Source organism: Tetrao urogallus, assembly GCF_951394365.1.
Source record: "Tetrao urogallus genome assembly, chromosome: 1".
NCBI lineage: Eukaryota > Metazoa > Chordata > Aves > Galliformes > Phasianidae > Tetrao > Tetrao urogallus.
The window spans coordinates 87,251,013-87,266,138 of NC_136813.1; the positions used below are offsets into that span (position 1 = coordinate 87,251,013).

Here is a 15,126-nt window from a genome sequence, read left to right on the forward strand (position 1 = left end):
CTTGCTAATCATGCATAGCTGTTTATCTCCCTACAGTAAGGGATATCCTGTGATGTACAGGTGACAGAGCATTGGCACAGGTTGCCCAGAGAGGCTGTAGAGTCTCCTTCTTGGAGATCTTCAGAAGCTGCCTAGCACCTGTATAATCAATGAATATTTGGATGTTATAACTATGAAATAAACAAAGAGAGCTTAGCAAAGCAGATTATGATAACAAAAGGAGAATAAATAGAAAGCTTACCCCTATCCTAGGCTCACTTACAAAACTTCAGCAGAGCAGATCTCCAGAAGAGATCCTTCCCCACTGGTAACCAGCTCTTGAATGGGTCTAGGAGAGGTGCAGCCAGGCTTCACCCCTTCCGGCAGCACAGGTGAAGGCAGTTCACCTGTGCTCCTCTGGCTGACTCATTGCTCGTCTCAGGTGATCAGTCAGAGGTTCAGGCCGTGACTAAGTAGTTCCCATACAGCACCCAACCCTGAAAGTCCCTGCTGAAGCTAGGGTTGGACCAGATGACCTCCAGAGTTCACTGACAGCCTCAAACAGTCTGTGGTTGATTCTGTGATATAGATCCAGCTCTATCACACAATCATTTCCATTGGCAGGTACACATAAGGAAATAACGCAGCAGTCTTACACATTAATAAAGTGACTTCCTATACCTAAAGTTGTCCCAAAAGTTCTTCATGGGCAAATTCTTCCACTTCAGAAAGAAAATCTGTGTAGGCTGAATGGGATATCTCTGCCACTACACAGTTCTGCAAGTGTATGGCTACAGTACCCTATGCCAGGAGGGGAACATCTTGACAGCTACAAGCAACTTTTCTTAAATGCCTGTCCAGATGGAAACACATGCAGTAATCTCTTAAGAGAGATCAGAAAGAGGGTGCAATTATTTTCTCTAAATGAAAGTACCTTGTTGTTTTTTGTTTGTTTTTGCACCGCAGAAATATTCCCTGTCCAGTAGCAGCATGATTTTGAGAGCTAGTCCATGGAGAAGGCACCTTTGTGGCCCCCTGTCGTCCAGAAAAAGGAAAAAAAAAAACCAACAGAAGTTGCTTATGTAGAGAAGGGATGGAAAGAGGTAGAAATGAATGGGAGAGAAAGGTGTTACAATGTTCTGAGGCAGAAATGGGGACTAAAACCGTAAGAAATGTCTTCAACGTAATGGATCTAGAATTAATTGTGAGTTTTGCTGGGGCCCTGTAAATTCAAAGCATTTCAGTTTGTTAATTCAATCAGGGAAGGTGCTAGAGCACTCTCGCATGTTCTTCTGTCACTAAATGATTCCAGTAGCTCTGCTGCTCGGATAAGCTTACTTCATGGCAAGTCACGATTTTCTTAAAACGAGAAACAGAGAACGGAATCTTTTCTGGAAAAAATGTCTGTTCTGAATGAAGCTCCTCAGGCTGAATTTTTAATTTGTCAAGGCACAGTCCTACGAACACATCCTCCAGTTTGATGAATGAAATGCTCTCTGAAATATGATAGATCTGACTAGCAACATCGGTGGATAAAACATAGCCAGTCCCTGAACAAAATGGTGGGTAGGTGTTACCCGAGTATTCTTCTATCCTCACATTCCACTTGCTCTTTTTTTTCCTTATGGGTTTCTCATGCAGTTTCACAAAGCCTGTGTAAAGCCCTGTTTTCCTCTTTTTCTTTAGAAGCAGCTCAGTGAGGTAAAAAACATTGACAAACACATCTGTGTCAGTTTTCATCACAAAGCTGGACTGGTTACAAAACTGGTGAACCCATTCAATTCCCATCATGGTCTTTAAAGTCAAATTGTAGTATGTGTCCATAAAATCCTTTTGAATAATGTCTTTGTATTTTTGGCTTTCAGCACTGATGTCAGCCTGCTGCCTAAGATTCACAGGAGTTCCCAAGAGGAAATATGTCACTAGATGCTTGCCAGCCACTGTTCTCTCCTTCCCCCAGGTTTGCCGGATGACCATCCTGGCATCGATGTCTTGACATGAGGATGCCACAAGTAGTACAAGGAAAGGTGGGTCCTTACGGCAGTCTATATCTGGGAGCTGCAAGAAGTTTTCTTCAATTTTCCGAAATGTTTGTAGTGTACAATTTTGTTTTTTGCCATAGAATACAGACAGTCCGGTCAAATTCATGTAAAAATAATATAAGCTGCCACAGCTGAGCCCCACAAGGCAAACAAGCACCTTGATTTTTCTGAAATCCATCTGAAATAAACAAGAAAGAATGGCATATTTTAAAAAATCTTGTTCCTTTCAGTGCTGCATACAAAATTCACTGCGTAGGGTTTTAAAGCTAGGTCATCCCTTTTGAAAGCTACCTGTCTCAGGGCATTTGCCCAAACACATTTTTCTGAGGATAGTTCCTACAAGACATGCTGCTGGCAGCCAAATTCTCACTTGTTCTTCCTTGAGCCTGCCCCCAAGACAGTATATCCTCAATTACTCACACAAGAGGGCTCACTGATACCAGGTCACCCTGGCTGATGCTTCACATTTCCTTATTACTTTCAGCATAGAATCATGGGATCACCGAGATTGGAGAAGACCTCCAAGATCATCCACTCCAACCACCCACCTACCATCAACATTTCCCCACTAAGCATGTTACCTAGCATGCCTTTGACCCATCAGCAGTGACACTCATGCCAGGTGAGAGAAACTAACAGTAATACAAGTTTTAAATACCATATTTCTCCATTTATTTGAAAAACGTCTGGATCCTGAAGACAGGAAGCCTTGGCCAATTAGCAGGCATAACCAACCAGGTTCCTCCAGTCCTCATCTCTTCATCGTGTTGGTCTCTTGCACAGATCCAGAAGTCGCTCCTGATCTTGCTGCTGGAGGGGCTATGAGCGGTATGTTTGACATTGGGCCAGCTGCTTGGAAAAAGAAGACAAAGCAGTGGGTCAGGTTACTGGGACATTTCTCTTTTTGCAGACTGTAAGTGACTCACTAAGGCATATTGACATGAAAAGGGAGTGGTCTGCACTTCTCTGTCTTTTAGAGGAAGGAGACCCAAAGAATAACAGCTCATTCATCTTTGTAACATATCAATGTGCTGCATACATGGTTGCAAGCCTAGTACAAATTGTAAGAGAGAGAAAAATAATGAAAGTAAAGCCAAATAGATCACAGTGCCAAAAAGAATTACATGCCTCCATAAATGAACTGAGAAAATTCCAATGGTTGAGTAACTAAGTACATGACCAAATGGCTCACCAGCTCCTCTTTCAGAGAACTAGAGTGAGAGAATTTTTACTGGGAGGAAAGCATTCCATTCCTCTTCTCCCACTTTATAACAGCAAATTTTATTTGGTTTCCCATAAAAAAAAAAACCAAAAAAAAACAAAAAAAAAAAAACCAAAACAAATGGAGCTGGGAAGCCTCAGAGTTGTAGATTTCATGAAAATCTGATCTCTGTCTTCTGACCAAGAATGTTCTGCCTGGACTCCCCAAGCCACACCAGTGCTTTCCTCTCAAATGCAGACAGAGGCCTCCAACTTCTTTCCTTTTTACTCAATGAATAGGTTATGTGTTAAAGATTTAAATGCATTTTAACATTTAGTCAGTAAGTTCAACTCTACTTATCAATAGGAATGATCCCAGTAATTTTGATAAGTACCCACAAAAACAAGATGAGTAGAATTGGAGTCCTAATTTGCTGAAATTCCTTCCACAGTGAAATGTATGTTTTTTTAAAGATTCAATAAGCATTTTTGAAAATACCTACCAAATTCATGTTTCTTCTGATATTTGCATTTAAATTATCTTTACATTGAATACTTCTCAGATCTGTATTTTTTCAACTATGATAGCATACAGTAGTCTTACGATCATCTCAGTAACTGTTTTAAATAAATATACATGTAAGTTTGTATGAGACTTTAGCTATAATAAAAAAACATGCACATATAAACACATTTCTACATATGATGTTCTAAGAACAAGGAAACAGCCTCAGAATGGGTTAGCTCCTGTTACCAGCTTTCATGATGCTGCTCAAGGATTTGCCATTGCTCTGTAGCAAGACTCCCAGCGTATGTACATCCAGAAACCCTTCACACAAGCCATTCCCTTAATGGATGCCCATTGAAATTTCTTCAGAAATACTCCAACCCCTCTGCTAAAGCAGGTTCCTAACAGCAAGTCACTCAGGAAAGCATCCAGATGCGTCCTGAACACTTCCAGAGAAGGAGAATCCCCAACTTCTCTGAGCATGTTCTTCCAGTGCTCTGTCACCCTCACAGTAAAGAAGTTCTTCCTCGTCTATGTATGGAACACTCTTGGCTGGGTAAGGAGCTGGCTGGAGGGCCGGGCGCAGAGAGTGGTGGTGAATGGAGTCAAATCCAGCTGGCGACCGGTCGTGAGTGGTGTTCCGGTGTTCGGTGCTGGGGCCTGTCCTCTTCAATATCTTTATAGATGACCTCGATGAGGGCATCGAGTGCACCCTCAGTAAATTCGCAGATGACACCAAATTGGCTGGAAGCGTGGATCTGCCTGGGGGTAGCGACGCCCTACAGAGGGATCTGGACAGGCTGGAGAGCTGGGCTGGAGCCAATGGGATGAGTTTCAACAAGGCCAAATGCCGGGTCCTGCACTTCGGCCACAACAACCCCAGGCGACGCTACAGGCTTGGGGCGGTGTGGCTGGAGGACTGCGTAGAGGAAATGGACCTGGGGGTATTGATTGATGCTCGGCTGAACATGAGCCGACAGTGTGCCCAGGTGGCCAAGAAGGCCAATGGCATCCTGGCTTGCATCAGAAACAGTGTTGCAAGCAGGAGCAGAGAGGTGATTGTTCCCCTATATTCAGCACTCGTCAGGCCGCACCTCGAGTACTGTGTCCAGTTTTGGGCCCCTCACTGCAAGAAAGATATTGAGGCCCTGGAACGTGTTCAAAGAAGGGCAACGAAGCTGGTGAGGGGTCTGGAACACAGGCCATATGAGGAGAGGCTGAAGGAGCTGGGAATGTTCAGCCTGGAGAAGAGGAGGCTCAGGGGAGACCTTATTGCTCTCTATAACTTCCTGAAGGGAGGTTGTAGTGAGCTGGGGGTCGGCCTCTTCTCTCGTGTCATTAGTGATAGGACCAGGGGGAATGGTTTCAAGCTACGCCAGGGGAAATTCAGGCTGGACATGAGGAAGTATTACTTTTCAGAAAGGGTGGTCAGGCACTGGAATGGACTGCCCAGGGAGGTGGTGGAATCACCGACCCTGGGGGTGTTCAAGGAAAGACTGGATGTTGCGTTGAGGGACATGGTTTAGTAGGAGCTATTGGGAATAGGTGAACGGTTGGACTGGGTGATCTTCTAGGTCTTTTCCAACCTTAGTGATTCTATGATTCTATGATTCTATGAACTTCCTGTGTTGCAGTTTTTCCCACTGTCCCTGTCCTGCACATCACCGAATTCATAGAATGGCTTAGGTTGGAAGGAACCTCAAAGCTCACCCAGCCCCAAGCCCTGCTATGAGCAGGGCTGTCTCCCACCAGCTCAGGCTGACCAGGGCCCCATCCAACCTAGGGTGGATGGGATGCTCTTCCTCCTGTATTTACTAGGAAAATTGCTATTCTATAAAGAAGGGTTGGTGAACAACTGCTTCTGTCATGTTTAACTAGCAAAACATGTCCATGACTGCATTTTGCAGAACCATCACCATCCAGTCTAAAGCATCTTGTTCTACAGCACAGGTTAGGTGTGACAAGGGCTACAGTTTCTAAATTATCTGATTTTCCCTGTATTTTTTCTCCTTGGTCTGCATCTAACAAATAGTACAGCCTATGATTCAAGATTTCCAGCTTCTACATACTTATCTTCATGGAAGAGTCCTGGAGATGTTACAGTCTACAGAAGGTGGTCTAGAAAACAGTGTAGACTTAATAGTAATCAACCTCTTTTCTCTTGATTATTTTGGAGAGCACCCACTATTTTAGCATCAAAATCTCTTATGTTTTATAGAAAATCCTTTGGCAGAACGCTTGCCCTGGTTTTGTCTGAGTTAATATTCTTCCCCTAGTAGGGGCTGGCTAGGTATCTGTCAGCAGGTGGTGAGCAACTGCATTATACATCACTTTATTTTGTTTGCTTTCATATTTTTTATTATTACTATTTTCCCATCCTTCTTTGTCCTATTAAACTGTCTTTATCTCAACCCATGATTTCTACCTGGCTCATGGATAGTGACAGATGCCCTCTGGGGGTGGTAACAGCAATGGAAGCAAAAAAACTGGCAGCACAGAGGCAAACCCATCTAGGCCACTGCAGTGTGGAAAGGCATTGCTGTCTGGGTAGAGAATGTAGTTGTAAAAGTAAATCCCATGGATGCCCATGTACCACAAAGCTGAGCCACTGAGGAAAATCAAGACAACCAGCAGGTGGATTGGGCCACTAGGACTGAAGGTAAATCTGGACTGGCAACATAATAATTTCCAGTTCAGTGGGCCCATGAAACCTCAGGCCATCAAGAAAGGCCATCAACATATAGATGGGCTCAGGACTGAGGGATGGACTTGACTGTGGACACTATTGCACAGGCTATCCAAGAATGTAAAACATGTGCTGTGATTAATCAAGCCAAGAAGATAAAGTCTCTTTGGCACAGAGGACGGCAGCTGAAATATAAATATGGGGAAACCTAGCAGGTGGGTTACACCACACTCCCACAAATTCACCATGGCAAACACAATGTGCTTGCAATGGTGAAAGCCACCAAACAGTTGGAAACAGATCCCATGCCCCCTGCCACTGCCCGAATACTATCCTGGGCCTTGAAAAGCAAGGCCTGTGGTGGCACGGCACCCCAGAAAGAACTGAGTCAAACAATGAGACTCATTTCCAAAATAACCTCATAAAAACCTGGGTAAGACTGTTTAAGACTACTCTAAGAGCAATGGGTGCTGGGACATTCAAGCACTGGGTTACACATTTACCAAAAAACTATCTGGTTAGATAACACTTAGGGATCTGTCAGTAGAGCTGGCCCTGCCCAATTAAAATATCTACATACTGCAGAAGAGAAAAAATCCCAGTGGTACATGTGGAAGACGTGCTGGGCAAAACAGTCTGGATTATTCCTGCCTCAGGCAAAGGCAAGCCCATTTGTGGGATTGCTTTTTCTCAAGGACAAAGGTGTATTTGATGAGTAATGCAAAAGGATGGTGAAGTCCAGTGTGTACCTCAAAGAAATTTGATGATGGGTGAAAACAGCCAATAATTTGAATTATATAATGCCAACTGCTATACAGTACTGTATATCATCACTTCTGTGGTTGTTATATGCCTCGTCAACAAGAATCACCCAAATTAATGAAAAAACAATTTTTATGTAACCAATCAAAGAACTGTGGTAATGGGAACCAGAACTGGCTTCAGCATGCAACAATCCAACATCACACACCACATCTCCTGCCCAGAAGGACCATGGTAATGGAGGGAGCCCAAATTTATAGACTAAATAAACTCTATGGACATTTTAGAGAGATAGCCCATAGACTAAGGGAATGATAATGGGAAAGTGTGGGATCTGATCATGACATAGATGGCATGGATACTGAAATGGTCTTGGCTGGGAGAGTTAATTTTCTTCCTAGTAGCAGTATGATGCTGTGTTTTGGATTTAGGATGAGAACAAAGGTGATAACCCACCATCGTTGTAGTTGTTGCTGAGCAGCACCTACACAGAGCTCACACTTTTCACACATTTCAGCTCCTCACGCTGTCCTACCAACAAGGAGCTTAGGGTGCACAGGGAACTGGAACGGGACAGAACAGGGACAACTGACCTAAACTGGCAGAAGGGATGTCATGCTGAACAATAAAAGTGGGGGTTAGGTGTGGGGAGGAGGTACTGCCTGGGGACTGGCTGGGCATCTGTCAGTAGGTAACGAGCAATTGCACTGTGCATCACTCACCTTTAATATTCTTTTATCATCATCATTATTATTTTCCTTCTCAGTCCTATTAAACTGTCATTATCTCAACTACAAATTTTATGTTTTTGCTGATTCTCTCCTCTATCCTACTGTGAGTGGAGTGAGCGAATGGCTGTGTGGTGCTGAGCTGCCCACCGGGTTAAATCACAACACAGGTCTGAGTTTTCTCTTTGATTTGAGTCAGAAATTGCAGTTTATAATTATCTCAAAGTTTTTCTATTATTTCCCGTCACTTCAACCGCCAAGTATTTTATGTAGGGCATTGCAGAAAAATTACCTGTTTCATATCCTAGAGAGTGGTTTGTTTAACCTGCCCAGCAGAGTGTGTTAAGGCTCTATGTAGATCCAACGGAGTTTGTACTAAAGCCTGAGACCAGAGCAATGGGAGTCACAGCAGCCTGCAGTTGTGCTGTCTCTTGACACATGCCTAAAATGAACAAGGAAGAAAAGAAGAAGATAACTCTACTGGAACTGCTGGGTCACAGTCTGAACCTGATTGACCACCTGAGGCAAGCACTGAGTCAGCTGCAGGAGCATAGGTGAAGGCAATTCAACTGTGTGATCGGAAGGGGAGGAGCCTGGCTCTACCTCTCCTAGATCCCATTTAAGGGCTGACAGCCACTAAGGAAGGATCTCTCTCTGGAGATTCCTCCTTGGGGAGTTGTTTGCAAGCCTACAACACTGGTGAGTACTTTCCACTTATCTTTGATTATCTTTTCCAACGTGATAATCTTACTAAGCCTAATTGCTCTGTATACTTACTGATCATCAAATACTTTACAACATCTGTATACTTATTGATCTTACAATAATATAGGTCTGAATCACGTTAGACAAACCACAGTCCTCATAAGCTGAAGGATCAGCCCTTTGTTGGAGCACCAGGAGCCACTTCTTGTCAGAGTGATCTAGAAAGCAGCAAAAGGAAAACTTTGAGCTTGCCAGAACTCACTAAGATAACCTCCTTAAATTTCATTCCTTTCAGCAAACAAGGAGAATGAGAGAATTTATGTGCCATCTTTGCTGTGCCAGGAGGCCTCCCAAGCACCATGACAGTTTGCCATGGTGGGCAAATTTGCTAGAGACTCTGCTTACAACACTGACCTTTGTTAAACTTCATGTTGCACTGTGAATGGGTCACGTTAACTCATCTGACTGAGCCTAGTTATTCCATCAAAGTTAATAACACCTCCTTTAGATCTGTTAATGAGTATAATTATTTAAACAGCACCAAGAGATCAAGGTTACACAGCATGTGGATCAGGAAAAGCAATATGGCCTGCAGCAGAGAAGGTAAGTAGGTCTAGAGTCCCCATGAGAAAAAGATTCAAAACAAAAATTTAAAGAAATAAAGTTTGCTTAATTTTTCTGGGTCAAAGTTACAGTCACACTGCTGAGTTTGGTGAATGATGAAGTGTTAGATTCTCATTCATGTCGTACATGTTGAACAGTGAAGGACCCAAAGCACAACATGTCCAAAGCACATCTGGCTATCAGCTAGAGTTGCCAGTTTGTACAAGAGGGAGGCAAGCAGTTGCTATCACCACTTGCACACCCAAAAGCACGGGTGTGATTTAAACATGCAAAGAGGAGTAGGAGCCTCAGGCACCGCGTAGCTGAAGACAGCAGAGGTATTTCAAACTGCCTTTCTTAAGAGCCAAAAGTAGTATGTGCCCTGGCGTAACCACTACTAATACTTGTTAATTTTTTATTTCCCCTGGAACAAAGCCTTTAAACTGCATTCATAGAAGCTTGGCAGGACACAGAGAGGGACTGAATATACTTAGATAATTTAACATATCAGAAAATAACGTTCCTAAACACAAGCATTTTAGGAGAGCAGGGATCACCTTCAATCTCTCAAAGGTGAAAACTGGGAAAACAGAGGGCTCAGCAGTAGCTGGGCCAACACTGCTAGGGAAGGAAAAAATGTCCACTTGCTGGGCAGCCAGGTTTCTCTCTTTGATCACTGTCATCCAGCCCAACTGACTTCTGTTCAAAATCAAACATCATCCTCGGACACCTGGCCATACCATGCTCCCTTGAAGTGCTGGCTGAGTCCTGCCTCTTTGCTTGCTGCCCACATACACAGGGCCACCCATGATAGGTGAGTCAGGCCACAATGCCATCTCAACCACAGGTACTCAGTGTGGATAGCAGCCAAGGTGGTGGGGGTAAATGTCATCTTCACAGCGCTTTAGAATGTCTCTTTTTCAACTTAGAGGATACCATGCACAGCAGCATGTATTAACAATGCCCTCATCCAAAGTGAATGTCAAGACTGGAAGGCAAGGAGGATGGGAAACTGGATAAAGAACAGGGAGAAAGTGTTGTCTTCTGGTTTTTCTGTTGGATCATAAGAAGGCTTTTCCTCCCTGATACCTCTCACCAATGTCAGGATTCTCTCCTTTTGTCAGTTGATTAGCAAGCCTAAGCAAGATATTGTTCTACTGCTTCATACGTGCCAGTTTCTGTCAAGGAAGTACTGACTTGCTAGGCACTTTAATACTGGGGATGTTGGTTAGTTGAATGGGTGCGTTTTTTTATTTGTTTTCACGTGCAGCAATATTTTACTCCCATTATTCTGGGATTGTCACCAGGACAAGATACAGGCCACGTGAACAAGACTTGTGGACTCTGTCCCACCCCTCCAAGGAATGCTTTTCGCTATTGTTTTAAAATGGAAAAACATTTAAAGAAAATATTGGCTTTTCCATGCGGGGCAGATGGCACTGCAGGTTAAACAGCCTGAGGGACAAGGAAGCAGATAGCTGTGCACTTTGTGTTTCAAAAGCACATCAACCTCAGGGCTGCTCCCCAGCAGACCCTGGGCCTCCATTTTGGGTCATACATGGGGAGAGGGGCCTGAGAAGGGAAGATGTTAACGTTTAAGATAAACCTCAGGACCTCCAGAAAGACAAAAGCAATTATGAACAAGGAAATGGCACCAGGCAGTGATTAGTGAATTCACTAGCAGCTACAGAAAAGACCTGCTGCACAACCAGGAGGAGAGCCCAGGCCTCCTGAGCTGCTGCGGTGAGGTTTCAGCTGGGCATCCTTCCTGAAAAAGGACCCAGGGTGGGAAGCTGCTGCCAAGGCCCTCAGAGAGTCACCAACGTCCCCAACCTTGCCCATCCAAAACATCCCCCTGTTCTGTAAATTATCGGCTACACTACACTATGGCTGACTCTAAGCTGAGTGGTTAAGTTGATAGGACAGAAGGACCCAGATAATTTTGAAAAGCAGGCCCACGTGAACCTAATGAAGTTCAACAAGTCCGAGTGCAAGGCACCACATTTGGATTGAGGCAACCCCAGATACGTGTACAGACTGAGAGAAGAACTTAAGAGCAGCCCTGTAGAGAAGGGCTCGAGGCTTCTGGGGGTGAAAAGCTGGATGGGTGCTTTTGCAGCTCAGAAGGCCAACAGTACCCTGGGCTGCATCACAGGAGGGGTGGGCAGTAGGGAGAGGGAAGGGATTGTCTCCCTCTGCCCTGCCCTTGTGAGCCTCAACCCGGAGTACTGCATCCAGGCCTGGGGCCATCAGCACAAGGAGTGGAGATGTTGGAGTGGGTCCACAGGAAGACAAGAGCATGTTCACAGGGCTGGAGCACCTTTCCTGTGTAAAAAGGTCAAGTGGTCTGGGCTTGTTTATCTTGCAGAAGGCTCCTAGGGGACCTCCTTGTGTCCCTCCAGTGCTTAAGAAGAGCGTATAGACAGGAAGACCAACTTTTTACACAGTCTGATAGTGATGGCATAAGGGGAAATGTTTTTCAACTAAAAGAGAAGATAGATAAATGTTAGGAGGAAATTCTTTACACAGAGAGTGGTGAGGTGCTGGAACCAGCTGTCCAGAGAGGATAGCACTGGTTTTATTTATTTATTTGGATTTTAATAATAAACACCTTTTTTTTTTTTCTTTAAAACTGAACGGAAGAAACTAGTCCAGCTTTGAAGAATTTAATAGTTCTTGACAAAAAAATAGATTTGAAAGTTACGTTAAATTCTAGATTAATGCTCATACTGAGGAAATCCCAGACATATAGAATCTGCATTCAGATATGTGCATACAACTGTATCTTTAAGCAGTACAATCAACACAGCCTCAACACTCTTATTACAGTTGTAATATGCAGTAATAAGCAGAGAAAATTTTCTTGTAAAAATCAAAGAAAATCCATGACCAAAGTTCAATAATGGAGGAATATCTCTGAAAAATTACACTAGCTTGCTCTAGATCTCCTATGGTTGTGCTGCAGCACAGGCAGTTTTAGAATAGGCATCTGCAGTCCTTTATCTCTTCCTATCTTTCAAAGAACAGTTCACACCACTTCCTTCTCTGAATGATGGTTTTAGTACCACATAAGGCAACATAACAGAGCTTAATTATCCCTTTCTCCCCTCTAACCCCAGCTTTTATTGCTGAGCATGACAACCCATGGCACAAGACATCCCTCTGGCCAGTCAGGGTCAGCTGTCCTGGTTCTGTCCCTTCCCAGCTCTTGGTGTGCCCTCAGCTCCTCCCTGGCAAGTAGTATGAGGAGCTGAAATATCCTTGGCTCTGCATAGGCACTGCACAGCAACAACTACAACAGTGATCGGTGTATGATCATAACTATTTTCATCAAAAATCCCAAACATGGCATCATACGAGCCTTTAGGAAGAAAATTAACCCAATCTGTCACCTGAGGCCAGTGCTTTTCTCCCTTCAGGAGGATACTGGGACAGCCTTACTAAATGCGCAGTCCTAGCAAGCACCTAGCCAAGGTCCTGCCTCATGACAGGGGCAGACGGTGGCTCTTTCGTTGTGCTGCCTCCTTGCCCTCACACAACCTTCACTCATCTTAGCAGTCCTTTTTCCCAACTATCAGTCTAAAAACCTTTGCTTTCTGTCTCTGTGCTCCCTTCACCTCCCTTATACCAAATGTTGCTTTCTGGAATTCTCTTCAATACCAGTGGTCTCTCTTCCTACAATCCCCCAATCTTCAGTTTACCTCTGATGCTAATGAGCGTTTTTAATTTTATTTTTTTCCCAACACCTCATGAATTGGTGAGCATAATGCAATTACTGTTTTATTTGCTGATCATACCAAAGGTAGGGGGCTGTCCACTATTGGATGCACCCATTGTGCGGCCTCCCCCAGTACAATCCAATGTCATTCAGGGTCCTGAACAGTAAAACCAAACTCAGAGCCACCCTCTTACCCTCACAGCAAAATAAAGCAACGAGGACAATTCTTCCTTCTTCCTTCTGCTCTTACTGTTACTGCTATGGCTCCAAAAGCCTGGTTTACTTATCTGCAGGAGCACTGTGCTTCAAAAATTATGCAGATGAGTTTGTGCCACCCCCAGAGAAATTACTTAGAGTCATAGAATCACAGAACATCCTGAGTTGGAAGGCACCCATAAGGGCCACTGTGTCCTTCTCCTGGCTCCACATAGCTCCACCCAAAATCAAACTGTGTCTCAGAGTGTTGTTCAGATTCTTTTTTCACCTTTCTTGCACCCTTATTTATAAGCAGTCCTACAGCTGGGTTTTTCATCACAATGAAAAAGCAAAATAAAACTGAAAATGATATCTGAGACAAAGCTTGCTCTTCTCCCTCAGAAGCAATCTCAAGATACAGGGAGAAGGAAGGAAAAGAGCAATGTGGAGAAGAGGTAATTATGCAGACTGTAAAAAAAATGTCCAAACCAAGAAAAATTACCAACAAAGGCATTCCAGTGTCATTGAAATTTTTCAGAGTGCTTCGCCACCCAGCCACTGCCACTGTGGGATGAGGACTTGTCAGGACATTGCACTTAAGATGTGGGTTTCTTTCTCCTATTTTTACTAGAAGCAGCACTTGCACAGAGTAGGTGAGCCTAGTGCTTGTGCCTTTCTCTGCCCATTCCTTTCATGCTCCCTCTTGGCATCATTGTTAGTTTAGTGTTTGGAGCTTTATTTTTCCCTTATCAACATAATATTTGCATTTACATGTCTACCAAAAAGGCAAGCCAGTATTTTGGAAGTTAACAATTTAGGGCAACATATAGTTCCCCCCGACAGTTCCCACCACCCTATAGCTCTCACCACACTACGGCTCCTGCCCAAGGCATAAGCAGCTCAGGAGCAGCACCTCATGCCCTCTCCTTGCTCCAGCCGTCTCCAAAAACCAACCCAGGGGGTTCAGCACCCAGCTCCCCCTTTTGGCCGGTGGGATGAAAGCACAGAGCAGAGGGACTATACCCTGCCGCGAGGTGTTCATGGCAGGAAATCCTCCGTAAATAAATATTTGGCTTTCAACTGCTGACTGTACGTATTTGCGGCACCAAGCCCAGTGGCTGCTTCCTTTAATTATTTGTCTCTACCTCGTGGATCCCCTGATTTTTAAGAATTTTCTCCCAGCTCTCAACAAAAGCATGGGACAGCCAAACCTTGCTCCCCATCCTCCCAAACTCAACTCAAGCTCTGCAGCTGGGGGCAGGTTCATGGGCAGCCAGAATGTACTAAAATGTACTAAACCATAGCCTAAATGACCCGGTATGTGAGATCTCTTACAGCTGTCCCACCAGCCCAGGTACCTCTTGTGCCAGGGCGCACCTCCTGCTCGTTTTACTGCAGGATGGATGCTTCAATCTCGAGCCTTCAGATGAACTCGCCGTCAGCTGGGGACATCACAGGTAGCTCGTTTTGCACTTTGACTCGACGCTTCAAAGCCATCAGGTCCGTGCCCACCGCCCTTTTTTCTGTTGTTCTCCCAACCAAAAGCCCACCAGGTTCGGGGACCCCCATCTTCAGTGCACAAACGAGATCCCCGGACATGGCCGTACCTGCACCGGGTGAGCCGCGCTCCTTCCCTCACACGCTCGTGGCACATCCTCGGGCTCAGGGCCGTGCTGCGGTGAATGCGGGGGGGACGGCGCTGCCTGCGGTGTCCCGGCCCTTCCCCGAGCAGTTCCACTATCCCATCGTACGTGGCCGCCTCCGGCACCGCGTGGGCTGCGGGCGAGCCCGGGGGACGGCACTGATGCGGCTGCGGTAACTCGAGCTCTCTGCCTGTCTCATTCCCTCCCTCTTCTCCTCCTCCTCCTCCTCCTCCCTCTCCCTCCCTTCCTCTCTCCGTCCGTCCTTCCTATCCGTAACAGCCTCTTGTTGACACTGCAGTGGGAGCCGGTGGGGAAAGGAAAGTTAGGAACTGTCCTAGCAGAGGGCTTTACGTTGCT

The 15,126-nt window shown here is 44.9% G+C and overlaps 1 protein-coding gene across 1 annotated transcript; it reads right to left on the reverse strand.

Moving 5' to 3' along the window:
* Window positions 1-1,248: 1,248 nt before the first annotated feature.
* On the reverse strand, window positions 1,249-14,725 carry B3GALT5 (beta-1,3-galactosyltransferase 5; the record flags this gene model as incomplete). The annotated part of the gene is made up of 3 exons (XM_079549395.1): window positions 1,249-2,199; window positions 2,680-2,714; window positions 14,563-14,725. The coding sequence occupies 3 exons, from the start codon at window positions 14,723-14,725 to the stop codon at window positions 1,249-1,251; spliced, it is 1,149 nt and encodes a 382-aa protein (XP_079405521.1).
* Window positions 14,726-15,126: the final 401 nt, after the last annotated feature.